This window comes from Taudactylus pleione, unplaced genomic scaffold (genome assembly GCF_031769625.1).
Source record: "Taudactylus pleione unplaced genomic scaffold, aTauple2 ptg000290l, whole genome shotgun sequence".
Classification (NCBI taxonomy): domain Eukaryota; kingdom Metazoa; phylum Chordata; class Amphibia; order Anura; family Myobatrachidae; genus Taudactylus; species Taudactylus pleione.
In genome coordinates this window covers 2706619-2722521 of record NW_028284692.1, presented here as the reverse complement: position 1 = coordinate 2722521, position 15903 = coordinate 2706619, and the positions used below count along the sequence as shown (strand labels likewise).

Below are 15903 nucleotides of genomic sequence, written 5' to 3'. Positions count from 1 at the left end.
AACCCTTGGGACAGCCCCCCAATGGACAACTGCGTCAAAAAATTCCTTAAAAAAAACTTAAGAGCACCCCAAAAAAGTACTTTGAATTTGGCAGCGAAAAAGCACAAAGTGGGGGGACAAGTTCGCAAACTAGCGAAATAAGGTCCTGGGGGTGCTCTAAGAAGGGGTCAAGTGTTTTGGGGATTGCAGGTGCTTTTGTGAGGGAGGAATTTCATTAAAACTTCACTTTAAAGACATTAAACTATGCTAGCACCCATTTTCAGGTACCCCAAATTTGCGGGACTACTTATTTTCTCCAAAAAATACTGCTTTATGCCATTCTTCACCACTTGTACAAAGATGCTAATTAGAGGCAATTGTACCAACTTAAGTTCCCCAAACAGTTTTATTAGGGGAAATCGGGCACTACTACATTGATCCCCAATGTTTCTGCATCTTTTTGGCGGCTACAGGCTCATTTCCCCGATTCTGACAGCACTTTCCGCTTGTTCTGACTTCGTGTGTCGCCGTTTTTCCGTCATTTGGAATAGAAAGGGCGAATAGTGGGGGCGCGCACGATAAGTTTCCGTGGCTAAAATACACGATGTAGGCGAAAAGTCCGGCATGCAAAACTCTATCGCGGGTGAATGTGGCCCTAAGCAGGAATTCACATCAATGTTTACCTTCATCAGATTGCTGTAAGATTATACAAATTTCTGAATTATGATCTGGATGTTATATAATTGCATTAAATTGCAGTTGCAAGTAGGTTATTTTCCTGTGACAAAATCTCACAATTACAGTACTTGCCAAATAGCATGACAATTACTTGACCAGGGAATTCCTTACTGTAACTGTATTCATACAGGTAGGTCAGAGCTCTATCATTCGCATAAAGACCAAGGGGTCTATTTACTAATCTGTGTTAGAAGATAATGTGAATGGTGATAAGGTACCAGCCAAACAGCTCCTAACTCCCATTTTTCAAACAGCCTGTGACATGGCAGTTAGGAGCTGATTGGCTGGTACCTTATCACCGTTCATTTTATCTTCTAACACAGCTTAATAAATAGACCCCCAAGTTTTTAATGGCCTGGTGGGCTCAGGTCAGATGTCTCTTTATAAAACCACTTTGCTAACAACCACTGACCCGACTCCAAACTCATGGGGGTATATTTACTAAAGTGAGAGTTTTTAGAATGGAGATGTTTCCCATTGGTTGCTATGTAACATCCTCTACTCACTAGTTACATAAGAGGACCTTTGGTAAATTACATGTAATATAAATTACACACTGCAATAAGGAAACTACAACACCCCTGTTATGGGCTGATAATAAAGCATAATTCATTACATGATTTTTAGAACAGGATCAACTTGACCTGCTTCTGTATCCTGGGATAAAATAACTATATCTGTTTTAAGACATGAAAAACAATATAAATTATTTTAAAATTATATATTGTTACTTAGAACAGATGATGGATATTCTATGCATGTCAATTTAGGGGATAGTTTGGGAAACAATTATTTGTTTTTGGTGTGGTCTTTATTTAAACAAACACACAAAACAGAATTATTTATAAAAAGAAAAACAATGAAAAGCTGATAAGTCACCCATTGTTTTAACCTTGCATTTTGGTATGTAACTTAACAACTAACTAGAAATAACCAGTCATAGACTTTTATGGAATTAAAGAGGGCACAGCCAGAATTTATTTATCAGATTGGAATTGGAATTGAAAGATGGTGGCAGTAAGAAAGCAGTGCTCCGAGGCTACAGCCCAACAATTGTATTTGACTAAATAAAGAGGGCGGATCCCCGCCCAACGCAAACTGGCCTGAGGCAGTATCATTCTCCCTTAATTGGCACAGCCTTGACCCCTCCCTAAAATGAAGGCCGGGTCCTCCCCTATGGAGAAGACCAACTTGCCGCTATCAAAAGGAAAATGCCACCCAGGCACTCTTGCACCAATAATAGGCCGCCTAGGAGCACTGCTTCCCACCAGGCTGCACCTCTACCTGTTGGAAGGAAAACATGAAAATTGCACAGTCCAACAAACCAAAAAAACGCATACAAACCATATAATTCGGGTGGGTGGCTGAAAACTGGAAATAGGAAGATGGCTCCTCAAACGTAGCTATTTAAGGGACTAGTAGAGGCCTTACCAACTGCCATAGGCTATCATTTTTGATTGAAAACTTCCCAGCTAAACCCTCTCTCTCCTTTAACCCCCTAAAGAAAAATACTAGCAAAAATCCTTTGCAAAAAGGGTGCTTATCTTTCCTCAAACTTATACAAGCATTCGGAGGCCTTAAGTCACCCATTGTTACTTTCAATCTTGCATTTTGCTATGTAACTTAACAACTATCTAGAACTAACCAGTTGGAGACTTATGTGGAATTAAAGAAGACACAGACAGAATTTATTTATCAGATTGGAATTGGAATTGAAAGATGGTGTAAGAAAGCAGTGCTCCGAGGCCACAGCCCAACAATTGTATTTGACTAAATAAAGAGGGAGGATCCCTGCCCAACGCAAACTGGCCTGAGGCAGTACCATTCTCCCTTAATTGGCACAGCCTTGACCCTTCCCTAAGATGAAGGCTGGGTCCTCCCCTAAGGAGATGACCAACTTGCCGCTATCAAAAAGAAAATGCCACTCTGGCACTTTTGCACCAATAATAGGACGCCTAGGAGCACTGCTTCCCGCAAAAGCCAGTCTCAAAGAACCGAACCCGCCACCCATCTAAAAACCTTACACTTCAAAGAAAACCACAAAGGCCTATAAAAACTTTCCTCCTTGTACCACAGTCGAGGATTTCTTATACTCGCCCTCCCATGTTGGTGACGTGCCTGGAAAATAGCAGCATTGACCTTCCTACGTACCTGATCTAAAGCTGCACCCCCTTGTGAGCCTCTCCAAAACCACCTTGGCACTATTTCTGACCATACCAGCCCCACAACTGGCTATTTATCAGCGATTGTTTTCCATTCCCATCTAATGGCATGTATAAGTTCAATGCCTTTGCAAGTGCCCAGGTTCGTTGCTCCCTAAATGTATAACTAACCAGTCAGGGGCCTCAAACCATGCTTCTGCAGCCCATAAAGCATCTAAAAGGCCGAACCAATGTATACCCCTAAACCAAAACCACCATATCCTGCTACTACCGAACATTTGAGTTGCCTGAAATGCTAAAGGATGCTTGCTAGCCCAGTAGATGTATGAATGTCCCACGAACCACACCCGACAGTTAGCTTTCCCAGCAATACCTGCAAATAGGTTAATCATGTCATAATTGGTAAACATTTTTGAACAGCCTAGACATGGGAAGGGAAACAATAGTTGGGTGACCCAGATGAAGGTGAAAAACATAAAACCTCTTTGAGGGCAAAACTGAAAAGCCCTTCAAACTCCAAAGCGGCAATAGGCATAAGGCCACTGGGTTTCCCAACAAACTCGCAAGGAGCGCTGCTAGCTAAGGGGGTCATTCAGACCCACCCGCGAGCGGCTGTACGCTCGCAAGTGGGTCGATGGTCCCCACTGCGCATGCGCACGACAGAGGGAGCTCCGTCGTGCGCATGCGGGAGACCCGACGAGCGAAGGACTTTCCTTCGCTTGGAGTGTCTCATCAAAGAGGGCGTGCTGTCGATGGTGACTGACAGCACGCCCCCTTTGGTGGGCGTGCCTGCCAGACGGAGGCGTTCCCAAGGAAACGCCTACCGTCTGAAGCCGGCCCCACTGACATCACTAGTGATGTCAGTGGGAGTGATTTTGGCTCTGATAAAGCCAAAATCACTCCTGGCCTTGCGGTTGAAAAACCCAACCGCAGGCTTTTACTCGCAGTTCCGATGGTCGCGATGGTCAAGACCATCGCGACCATCATTTTGCACGCTCGTATATGCTGTGGGTGGTGACCCACAGCTATACGAGCATCCAGGAGGACGCTCCATATTAATGGAGGTGGGCCCTGATTCAGAGCGAGCGCTCTGGTCAGAGCGTCCGGCTCTGAATCAGGGCCTATGTATCTTATCCCACCACAAATAAGTCCTGCAAGCTGATGATTTCCATTGACCTAACTGTTTTAAAGTGTAAATGGAAGTGCCTGCAGCTGCTTGTCAAGTTGCTGTCCCAATCCTAAAAGAGTGGGTTCCAAACTGATCTAAAGGCAAGTCTAAGGCAATCAAACAGTTTTGAAACATCCTTGTAAACTGAAACTTGGATACCGCTGTCTGTTCAGCGTGGACAAGCCATTGTGCGTCACCTGGGGGCCATATTTTATTAAAATACTCTGCCAAAACCACTGGATTGATGACAGGGTCCGCGTGCGCCGGGATAGAGAAACATCGCCCCCTAGCCAGTTGATCGGTTTTTGATTTTTGTATGTGGCACAATATCAGGTCCGTTTTAACCGCTACTGTACATTACTGAACAGCAATCCTGACGTTGTCGAACTCTTATTAATAGACACCAATTTGCCAACCTGAAATGCCCCGAAATAAGCTAATGAGAACGCTAAACTAAAAAGCGCTGCTTCATAATCACCCACCGCGACCCCCGATACAGCGCTATCAGCTCCCGCAATAGCGTTGGATCAATAGGCCTACATGAATCCCTTTAAACTATGTGCTCTTTCCCCAACCCCTCATTGATTTTGTTAACAAAAATGATTTGGTTGGGTCTATCATGCCATGCAACCTTGAAAAATAAGAAATGCCGGACAAAGCTGCCAACATTGTTGCTCTGGAACGACCCAGTTCGTTCCAATTCTAAACAAATCTAACAAGCAATCATGAATCGACTTACCTCCCTCTCTCATGGAAGCTAGGAAGCCTACCAGTCATTACAAGCCGCCGAATAAGTCCTCAGCGTACTTGGGGCCAATGACATCAATGCAAGTCCTTCAATGACGGCGCGACGATCTGCCAGACATGTACAGGACAAGATAAGCTATGCACATTAGTAAAAGGAGGCAGCATCTGAAATTTTTTCCATTGAAAACGAGACAAGGCATCAGCAATCTCATTTTCCACACCTGGCACGTGATGAGCCCGGAATTCTATATTGTTGCATAAACACAAAAGGGGTAAATGCCTCAATAACCTCAAGGCCAGAGAGGATTCAGCCCTTTGATTATTGATGGCGTACACTACTCCCAAGTTGTCACCAAAACACGATCCTCCTATTACTAAGTTTGGTAGCCCACAGTTCGACTGCGACCACAATTGGAAAGCGCTCTAAAAGCAGCATGCTCGCAGTTACACATTGCCGCCTCCAGGAGTCAGGCCAAGCCTCCGCGTACCACTCACCCTCCAAGAATGCTCCGAAACCTAAGGAACTGGACGTGTCCGTAAATAACTGAAATTCATAATTGTCCACCGGTGCTGGCAGCCATATTCGAACTCCGTTAAACTCTGTTAAGAACATCAGCCATACGTGCAGATCCTCCCACAAGTCTTGTGATATGCGGATAAGGTGGTGAGATTTTTTAACCCCTGCTGTGGCGCGTTCAAATCTCAGCCCAAAAATCCTGCCTGTAGGTATCACTCTACAAGCAAAATTCAAAGTCACAGAAATTGCTTAAGCTAAATCTTTTTTGATCAAACAAAGAATTCCAACAACTCTACTAACCTCTGAACCTTTTCCAATAGTAAGAGGCAAAGACCCAGTATAGTATCTATCTCTATCACTAGATAGGACAATCGCGCAGACGCCCCCTCCATTTTATCGTGAGTAACTGGTATTCCTAGTACGGTGAAAAACACAATGCAAATATTACGAGTTTACGGTAAACGAAAACCATCTCTATAACCTTCCAGTAAGAATGCTGCTTTTTCCTTGAGTGGATAGTGGTCTAACCACTCAAATAAATTAATGGGCGATGCCGCCTTACTTAACACCTCTTCGCTGGTCACTGAGGTGTTCCCCCCGATTCGGCTGCAGTCTTTGGCCGGGTGCCCGCTATCACACAGCATGCAGATGTCCCTGTATCTACAACCCGATCCATTGTTGCATTGGGCGCTGTTGAACGCGTAGCGCTTTCCGCGGCTGGTCCCAACTAGGGCGTGGCGTGCCGGAAAGGGCTGTTTCCTGACCGTACCGGGGTCTATGGGCACTTTGATTTGCTGGTTGACCTCTAGCCAGTGTTCAACATCCTTGAAGCCAAATTGAAATATTGCCTGACCCTCCTGCTTATTCCTAAAAGTTTCATCATATTGACACCACGTATTCCCTGTTGCCGAGATATACATGCCATGAACTAATTGCATATATTTCAACACATTCATGTACTCCCCTGGCTTAGTATCTAAGTAACATGCCGCAAAAACATATTGACGCCTGCTGGAAAAATGGGGAGGCAGGTCTGTAAGAGGGAGCAATGGAAAGAGGGAGAGCCTGATGCTGCGCAGTGCCATGAAAATAATGGGGACAGCTGGCATGCATTAAAGGGGGGGCACTTTGCAGCAGCTGTGTGCACACATCCAACCCTGTACCAACTGGGGGTACGGGGGAAAAATAAGCACCCATAGGTGAAGGGAGGGCTAGGCATCGCACAACCAGGGGGATACAGGGGGCCCTGGATGGGCCAGAACCCGCAAGGGAAAAATCCTGCTTAGAGCCCCTGGGGCTGAACAATACGGGGGAATCGGCCCCTTCTGTTTCTGCTACTCCTAAAGCAGAGGGGGCAAGGTGATTGGGCAGCATGTGAAACCAGCCTACTACTGAGAAACTGTTTAGTGCTTAAAATGGCCGCTGCAGCCTGGTGGGTGGGGCCAACCGCCTATGCCGGGCGTGAACAGGCCGGAGCCTGGGGCAGATATACAGCCTGGTGGGGGATGCCTGGACTGTTTGCGGCGCCACCGGAAAGCCGGGCTATTAATGTGGATGGGAAAGGAGTGCTACCACCCGAGTCCCCGGCGTGCGCTCCCGGTAATCACAGTCGCTGCCTGCCGGGTACCGCAAGTCGCATCTGGAAGACAGGGGCGTATCTACCCATTGGCCAGGATGGCACTTGCCAGGGGCGCTGACCAAAGGGGGGGCGCCACCCGGCAGTGCCACCAGTAGCCAAGGGGTGGCCAAGTCCCTCGGCCCCACAAGTGTAGGGCAGACCGCAGTGAGAGCAGTCTGCCCTACACAGTTTACAAACACGCAGCCGCCAGTTGTGCCTTCTTCACAACTATTAGACCTCTCTCCGTGAAGTTCTTGATGATCTGATAAATGGTTTATTTAGGTGCAATCTTACTAGCAGCAATATTTTGTGAAGCCCTTTTTGTGTAAAGCAATGATGCCTGCACTTGTTTCCTTGCAGGTAACCATGGTTAACAGAGGAAGAACAATAATTTCTAGCTCCGCCCTCCTTTTAAAGCTTCCAGTCTGTTGTTCTAACTCAATCAGCATGACAGAGTGATCTCCAGCCTTGTCCTCATCAACACTCTCACCTGTGTTAACAAGAGAATCACTGACATGATGTCAGCTGGTCCTTTTGTGGCATGGCTGAAATGCAGTGGAAATATTTTTGGGATTAAGGGCCTGATTCAGAGCCAGACGCTATTTGCGCTCACTCGTTCAGAAAAAGGGTCCGGATATTTAAATAGAGAACTCGCTCTTTGCGGTCTGTTGACACCTCTATGTCTGAACGAGCGAACGAAACATGTGCTCACTATTTTGTAAAAAACGCCCCCTGGCCGCTCGCATCCTACGTCATCTCCGCTATTTATTTGATTAATCGAGTACATCGAAAGGCATCTGAACTGCTCGCAGTGCTTGTGGTAGGTTTATCCTACCGCAATCATGCGAACAGTTCAGGCTAAAAGACAACCAAGTGACGTGGCCGATGACGCTGCTTTGTTAATTATGCACACCCTTAAAACGCCCGTTTTGACCGTTTGGCACACCTGCGTTCGGATCTCCACTCCCCATTTTCAAGCACCTTCCCCTGTTGCCACCCACAAACGCCTCATCCTGTCACTCAAATTAGCAGGCATTTGCTATTTTGCGAGCACACAAATTCCGACCGCAATGACTGGTTTGCGCATGCGTATTACAAGTAACCCATATGCATGCGCAGTTGTGCGAACATCGCTCGGAGCGAACGAGCGGCCGCTTACGAGCGGCTCTGAATCAGGCCCTAAGTTCATTGTCATGGCAAAGAGGGACTTTGCAACTCATCTGATCACTCTTCATGACATTCTGGAGTATATGCAAATTGCCATCATAAAAACTGAAGCAGCAGACTTTGTGAAAACCAATACTTGTGTCATTCTCAAAACTTTTGGTCATGGCTGTACACTGAACGACATATCGTTCAGTGTGGGCACTGCACAGTTTAATGAACGACTGACCGATAACGATATCATTATCGTTCAGTCCTTCACTAGTCACCTAGTGGATGTGCCCCATTATACAAGTATTCGGAGGCCTAAGTGTGCCTAAGTAAAGAATAGTTACAGTAACCAATCTTACTCACAGGGAGCCTCTCAGCATAAATATTGCAGTGCAATATGTTACAATGAAAAATCTTCCTGCTGATTGGCTAGTTTCAGTGACAATGAGATGGAAGCTAGTACTGTATTTAGTATGTACTAAAGTACCTAAAAGTGCAGTCTGTAACTAAAGCTATGGTGTAGGGCACTGAATAGTGTAAGGATTCCAGGTGGAAAATTTACCTTTTACATTGTTTTATAACATACTGTATAAAAGTAATTCTAAAGTTTGCTTATATTTTGAGTACAGATGCACTTGCTTTTAGGTTATACTGGAATTGGTTCAATGCCCTCCTACTCTATGCCAGTGATGAATGGAATGATGCCTGCCATGGGAAACATGCAAATGATGCCTTCCATGCCAGGTAAGACTAAAGCTCTGGTATTCCTTTTTAATTAGACATGACTGATTTAATTTACGTTTAGTTTAATGTACAGAAGGCATGGTATATAACCAGGGCCGTTTCTAGGGGCAGGCAACCCGTGCAATTGCACGGGGCGCCCCACCCAGCAGAAACAGTCTGTTAACTGCCGGGCGCCCGCTGAGATTCAGTTACCAGCGGGCGCCCGGCAGAGCAGAGCAGCCGGAGAGACGGAGCCTCTGGCTTCCGGCTCCCGGCTCCCCCAGTGTGCACTATGGGAGGACGTCATGACGTCTTTCCCATAGTGCAAAGGAGCAGCCGAGCGGAGCGGACGCCGGAGCGGGGCTGAAGGTAAGTATTAGTGCTTTTTTTAATGTGCAGGCAGCCTGGACAATACTCTGGGGGCACTTCTGCTAGGGGAGACACCACTACTGGGGGCACCAGGGCACTACTACTGGGGACATTACTCGGGGGGCACTTCTACTGGGGGCATTGCTTAGGAGGTGCCACTACTGGGGGCATTACTCAGGGCCCAGGGGCACTACTACTGGGGGCACTACTACTTGGGGCTTTACTACTTTGGGCACTACTACAAAGGGAGCATTACTATTGGGGGCACAAATACAGGGGGCATTAATATTTCGGGCAATACAACTGGGGACACTACTACTGTAGCACTACAGCAGGGACCATTACTATTGGGGGCATTACTGTTGGGGGCATGACTACAGGGGGCACCACTCCTGGGGGCACTACTACTGGGTGCACTGCATAAAGGGCACCACTACTGTGGGCTCTGCATAAGTTGCACTACCACTGTGGGCACTGCATAAGGGGCATAAATACAGGGGACACTGCATATGGGGACAACTACAGGGGGCACTGCATAATGGGCACTTTTGCCTGAGAGCCAGTGGGGGGGAAGCCTAAGACCTGTCGGGATGGAATGGCAAGGGAGGGGGCTGGTATGAAGTGTGTATTATGTGAATCTTGTTTTTTCAATGTGTTGTATGTGGTTCTGGATTTAATGTATTTGAGGTGGATGTGGTTTTAAAACGTAGTTTATGTGCTTCTGGCTTTTCCAATATATTATGTGGAAGTGGTTTGTTGCAGTGTATTATATGTGGATCTGGCTTGTATTTTCAATGTGCTGGATTCGCTCCCAACGCACTAAAAACGAGTGTGATGCAAGGTCATACTTCTGCAAATGTCACACCAAAGGCATGCACACAGAAATTCGGCGTGGGCTTGTGACAGCTAGGCCCCACCCCATTTTTTGAGCGCGCGCCTGTGGCGCGCACATACTGTCTGACTTTTATTTAGCTTTACCTCTGACAGGTTTGCCACCCCTGGGCTTAGTAGTCACAGTGGCTGTCATTCTGTGGTCTTTCGAGATCACACTCCCTTACTGTGATACCACACCCCCTCACGATGAGGCCACGCACACTCCACAATATTACTGCTTCGAGGGGGGGGGGGGCGCATTTTGACTGCTCGCACTGGGAGCCTCAAACCCTAGAAACTGCCCTGTATATAACATATACAGCCAGGGCTTGTATTTACAAACTGAAACGACTGTTTGATGAAAAATAATGCTACATTATAATTTGTCTGTTGTTTGCTGAAGTCCCTAGGATGACTGCAATCTCCAGACAGGCATGTAGCATGTAAGCCTAAAGCTGGGTGCACACTTAACAATGTGTGTACCCAGTGCTGTGATGGACGGCCTCCCCTTGGGCGGCCACTACACATTACACGGTGCCCGACTGCCCAATATGTCGGCATCAGCGCTTAGCACCACCCCTCCAACATGACATGACCACAAAACATAACCATATGTACATATACTGAATTTCTGATTACAAAATTAGGGAAATTGTTTTTGAAAATCTTATATATCTTAATAGAAATGTGGGATGTACCTGAAAACTAGGTACATTTTACTATTATAGAAATATTGCTATTTATCCAAGAATTTCACTATTTGACTAGTTTGTATAGAAATGAGTAATAATCATGTACATTGTTGGCTACTATATTTGATGCATATAATAATTACCTTTTGATTCACTGGGCTATGACACTGCTGCTTTTGTATAGCATTAATAAAAGAATAATATTAAATCATGACGAGTCTCCACTGATTCAAGGGGAATCGGTATGTAATGCCGGGGCTGAACCAACAGTGGAAAACCCACGGTTCAAAATCCCGACGGGGGGTGGTAAGTAACCCTCCCCCCCCGCCCAATCCTCCCTTAGTGATACCTAACCCTAACCTCCTCCCTTAGTGACTAACCCTAAGGGGGTGCCTAACCCTAACCCCCCCTTCCCCTAGCCTAACCCTAAGTCCCCACGGGGGTTCCTAAAGCTAACCCCTCCCCCCTCTGCTAGAACCTAAAACACTCAGCTTACCTTCATTCGGTATGCTGGGTGTCAGTATTTCGTAGTGGGGCTAATGATAGATGTCGGGATTTCGAAGCCTATCTTTAGCCCCATGTCGGGCTTTTAGTGCCGGTATCCTGACTGCACCCTGATTCAGGGCACCAAACATGTAACACGCTTAAAGAGGGATTTGCAGTAACAGTGCCCTCCCTGGTGTTAGTTACAAATATATGTATATAAAGACAACTACTGTATACACACTTTCTTAACTTGCAGAAATTAAACAAGAACAGAGCACTGAAACTAACAATAATATAAATATATTTGACTGTATCAATTCATTACAATGCTGTGTAAATACTAAATATTAATTACCCAGAGGTAATTGCACAGGTTTCATCATGTTTTCCTTTTTCCCTTTGTAATTGTTAGTGGCCTGTTAGTCCACTATCCCTGTAAGGCATAACGCAAGTGTAAGTGACATTAAGGATATATTTAAGGAGAAATACAGTCTGCTTTTCTATGTGAAATATTAATTTTTAAACTAATACTCATTCAGAATTGTGACAGCAATGCCATTAATGATTACTTTTATTTAAGGAATGATGCCCCAGGGAATGATGCCACAAATGATGCCGCAAATGATGCCCATGGCCCAGCCAGTAGTGCCTGCGATGGACCCTGCACAATTAGCAGCACAGCAACAAGCGTTTATTCAGCAACAGGCCCTGCTTTTGGTATGTGCACTTATCCCAGTGCTTTGTTTGGTCTTTGTGTACAATAATGTGATGAGAGAGATCAGAGTACAAGAAAAACAGTCATCTATTTCTGACATAATAATCTTGATCTCTGTACGTTTTCAGTATTGTGTACAGTTTTTCTGTGTTGCTGGTTATGAGCTTCTATATCATGCTTTTTATAGGCCCAACAGATGACACTTCAGGCCTCAATGCTGTCTCAGCAGCAGCAACCACCTCGTGCTCCTGCAACTTTACCTAAGCCTGCAACTAAACCAACCTCTGCTCCTACCCCAGCACCTAAACCAGCTCCTGCTCCACCTTCCGCACCTGCTCCACCTCCTGCCCCACCTCAAGCTCCTTCATCAACCGCAGCCCCTGCTCCCCTTCCAGCCCCTGCTCTGCCTCCAGCCCCTGCGCCGCCAGCTAAAGATCCAGTGCCAGAGCCACAGATGCTACAAAGAGCACCAGAGGTAATATGTGTGGAAAAATACTTTGTCTCATCTATAGCTGACTAATAAATGAACAAAAAAGAAAAATAAAATTCACATTAATCTGCCATTTTATCCCAATCTACATTAAGACACTGCCTCAATTTCAAAATACTAGGAAAGATTTATCAAACTCTGCTCTATCAAGCACAGGATGATATGTGGCAGAAAGCACCATGTTCCAACAGAGTGATCAACCAGCTACTGTAGGTGGGTGCAGACTGCACAGATGTGGTTCCATATTATCCATTGCAGTAACAAAGACTTGGCAAGTACATGCTTGTAGCAGATGAGACCTCTACAGCCCTCCAGTTCTGGATAGAGCGATACATATCAAATTGTCCTTTTGGTAGTGCACCACAAACAGAAGCATTTTGTGACAAGTCATTTACATAAAGTGATGTTTATAAATGTATCATTTAGAGGTATAATTTAAAAATTGCAAAGAAATGGCATACCGTTACTTTAGGATTTACTTTCTAGGTGTATTGGGATGAAGAGACTGAATATTCTTATCAGAAAAAAACATTCCTTCAGAAGAAACAATTCTTCCAGCGGATGGGTTAGTCATGGATCACAGATTATAAGAAATGGATTTATGAACAGAGATTTAGATAAGAACTAACCATTTTTGTTTTTGCATTTCATAGAAAGTAAAGAGATTCAAATACAATCACTGAAGCCTCCTTCTAAAATCCTACTTCCAACTCCTTCAGCAGTGTCGGAGGATGACAGTGACGAAGAGTCTCCAGAACCTCCTGACCCAGAGCCCCAGCCCCAGCCAGGTGATGTCTCCAGTCCTCTCTAATAAAATAATGCACTAATAATGCCAAATAAGACTGGCATCTACAAATATTTGTAGCCAAGCAACCTCTACCAAATACAGTATGCTAGATTGTTCGATCTAACACTAACTTTCCATCATTTTACTATAATAGACCACTGTGATCAATAGGTACAATGTTTTTTCATAGCAGTGACAAATAATCACATGATTGAATGCTTCATATTTACAGCAATATCATCTCCAAAGGCCCCACAATTTGTGCCGCCTCTTCCTCCTCCCTTGGACCTAGAGCCTCCAGAGAGAGAGCTAAAGAAAGGTGGTCCGGTTAAAGCAGCCCCTAGACCAGAACCTAGTCGACAAATAAAAGAAATAATCAAGATGTATCAAACCCGTCCTCAGGAAGCGCCCATGCCATTTGAACCAGTCAGGTGAGATATCTTAGAGGAGCTCAAGAGAGATGGGTATCAGAGATGATAAACAAAGTAAAAGCTAATTTGGGGTGCAATATTATGGATGAGAGGTGGACAGAGGACAGATGGACACAAATTTACGCATATGTTCTTATGAGACGGAGCAAGCACATAGTAATATACAGACTACAAATGAACAATGAATGAAGAGATAATAAGAAATAGAATGCAGAATCTTCTGTCAATAACCGTGATCCAGTGGCTGATGACTGAGATAGATCAATTGTTAGGGAAATTTGAGAAAATAATAGTGAATAACGAGAAAGTAGATCTATAGAGCAGCCATTCAGATGAAAAACATTTTGTTCGCCAGAGTCCTGGCACTATATTATCAGTGATTAAACCCTTCCTCCTGCAGGAGAACAGTGCAGACCTTCGTAAAGAAAAAAGACCCCAAAGAAGAAGCACTAGAGAGACTTCAAAATGCTGTGCCCCCTCCATCTTCGGTAGGAAACAATGCACTGAGCATGTGGCTTTGTTTGACTTCTATAAACTTAATATCATATTGGGGTTTTGAACAAGGTATAGATAGAATCAGAAAAAATTTGATGCAACCATAAAATCTTCTTTTATTCCAAGGGCCCTCCAAAGCCGCCACCACCTCCGCTTCCTCCTGCAAATGAGAAGAAAAATTCCATTCGAGAAAAGCAGAAGCCACTTTTAGGGTTATTTCAGTCAGGACCACTTGCCCCAACATCACAGGATTACAAGGGTCCAGGTGAACATGGAAAGTAGTACTTCTGTACATTAATTCTTGCATGTGCACCTTGCTGTTATAGTCTACAAAGTGTAATCTTTCTCTTTTATTATCATCCAAATTTCCATTTTTAATTTCTGTTTTCACAACCAAATTGCTGTGTCTTGCTTTAAGGGCGATCTCTCGAAGGTGACCATAATACAAGGTCTTCCCTCAGCAAGCATACGGCTAGTGTCTTCTTCTCGTACAGTGATGTCAGCTGGAGACTTTATGTGCGGAAAGAGGTAACTTAAGTAACTATTCTAATGACTAAATCATTGTCTTCTGAAAGAAGAAAGTACAGTACGATTTATAGTGATATATCTAGGAACAACACTCAGCATAAAAACAGGCTAGGTAGGACAAGGACACAGTGTGAGGGTAGGACAACTTGCTGTAGATCGTAGGGCAAGTGGCAGTGAGTTGCAGGTAAGGGAAGGACTGATCAGCACTCAATTAACCTATATCCAACGTAAGGGTGAGCATACAGTATTAGAGATGATGAGCAGGACTTGGTGACAAATTCAAGGAGCACAATTGCTATGGATAGTGCTCAGTAGTGAAAGTAAGGTGCGCCATTAAGAAATTAGCAGCTGGTGCGTCATACCACCCGACGACCTTACCGATGCGGCACTGCCATTAGCTGCACACTGCCCAGCAAATCACAGTGCTCGGCAGTGCTATTTTTGTCTGGCTGCAGCCAGGGCTGCCAGGAGTATGATGCTGATGCTCTTGCTCCCTACCCTGGCTGCATGACACCAGAGTGCCAAGATGGGGGCATGTCTGCGTGACACACCCTTGTGTGGCCACGCCCATTTTTTTATTGAATACCTATAAAATAAATTGTCTACTTGCACCACTGATACTGCTAAGTGGACAACAAGAGGAAAGAAAGCCTTGCCCATGAGAGCTTACATACTAAGGGGAGTGGTGAACATTTGGAAGGTGAACTGTAGACAAGGGAGTAAGCGAAAGTGGAAATTTTGGAGAAGGGTTAGTAGACGTTAATAAACTGCTGAGACTGGTAGATAGTCTAACTTGGGAGTTGGAGCTGGAGAAACCTTCGACGCAGGTATGAGAGTAGGTAACCAAGTTAGAGATTACAAGATGTGGACAGAAACGAAGTTGGAGATGCAGGAAAACTGGGGCATATATAAGGGCTTTATATTTGGTGAGGGGCTTGAACTGGATTATGAAGGAGATGAGCCAGTGAAAGTATAAAGGGCCTGGTAACAATACAGACGCAAAGTCAATGTTTTACACAGATTGAGCGATTGTCCGCCATTAGGTATGCACAGCAATTGAATTGTGATTTCGGGGGAGGTAACGGGGTGGCTACAGAAACACGCGCCGGGTCCATTAAACACTGTTTTGTGGGCGTGCACACTGCATATATTAGCCACTGCAATCTTGCTTGCAGCTGGAGAGCCCTATGCATGTCAGGAGAGGTGCTCGTTTGAGACAGGTCATACTTA

General features: G+C 45.1%; 1 protein-coding gene across 1 annotated transcript in view; it reads left to right on the top strand.

The window, feature by feature from the left end:
* The window catches only part of MYO15B (myosin XVB), a 96300-nt gene that overhangs the window by 26344 nt on the left and 54053 nt on the right, over positions 1-15903 (top strand). The window contains exons 14-22 of the mRNA XM_088482689.1: positions 8730-8828; positions 11808-11944; positions 12130-12417; positions 12919-12997; positions 13086-13220; positions 13452-13650; positions 14051-14138; positions 14272-14410; positions 14564-14673. Coding sequence (XP_088338815.1) covers positions 8730-8828; positions 11808-11944; positions 12130-12417; positions 12919-12997; positions 13086-13220; positions 13452-13650; positions 14051-14138; positions 14272-14410; positions 14564-14673 — 1274 coding nt within the window. The remainder of the gene's footprint in view (positions 1-8729; positions 8829-11807; positions 11945-12129; positions 12418-12918; positions 12998-13085; positions 13221-13451; positions 13651-14050; positions 14139-14271; positions 14411-14563; positions 14674-15903) is intronic.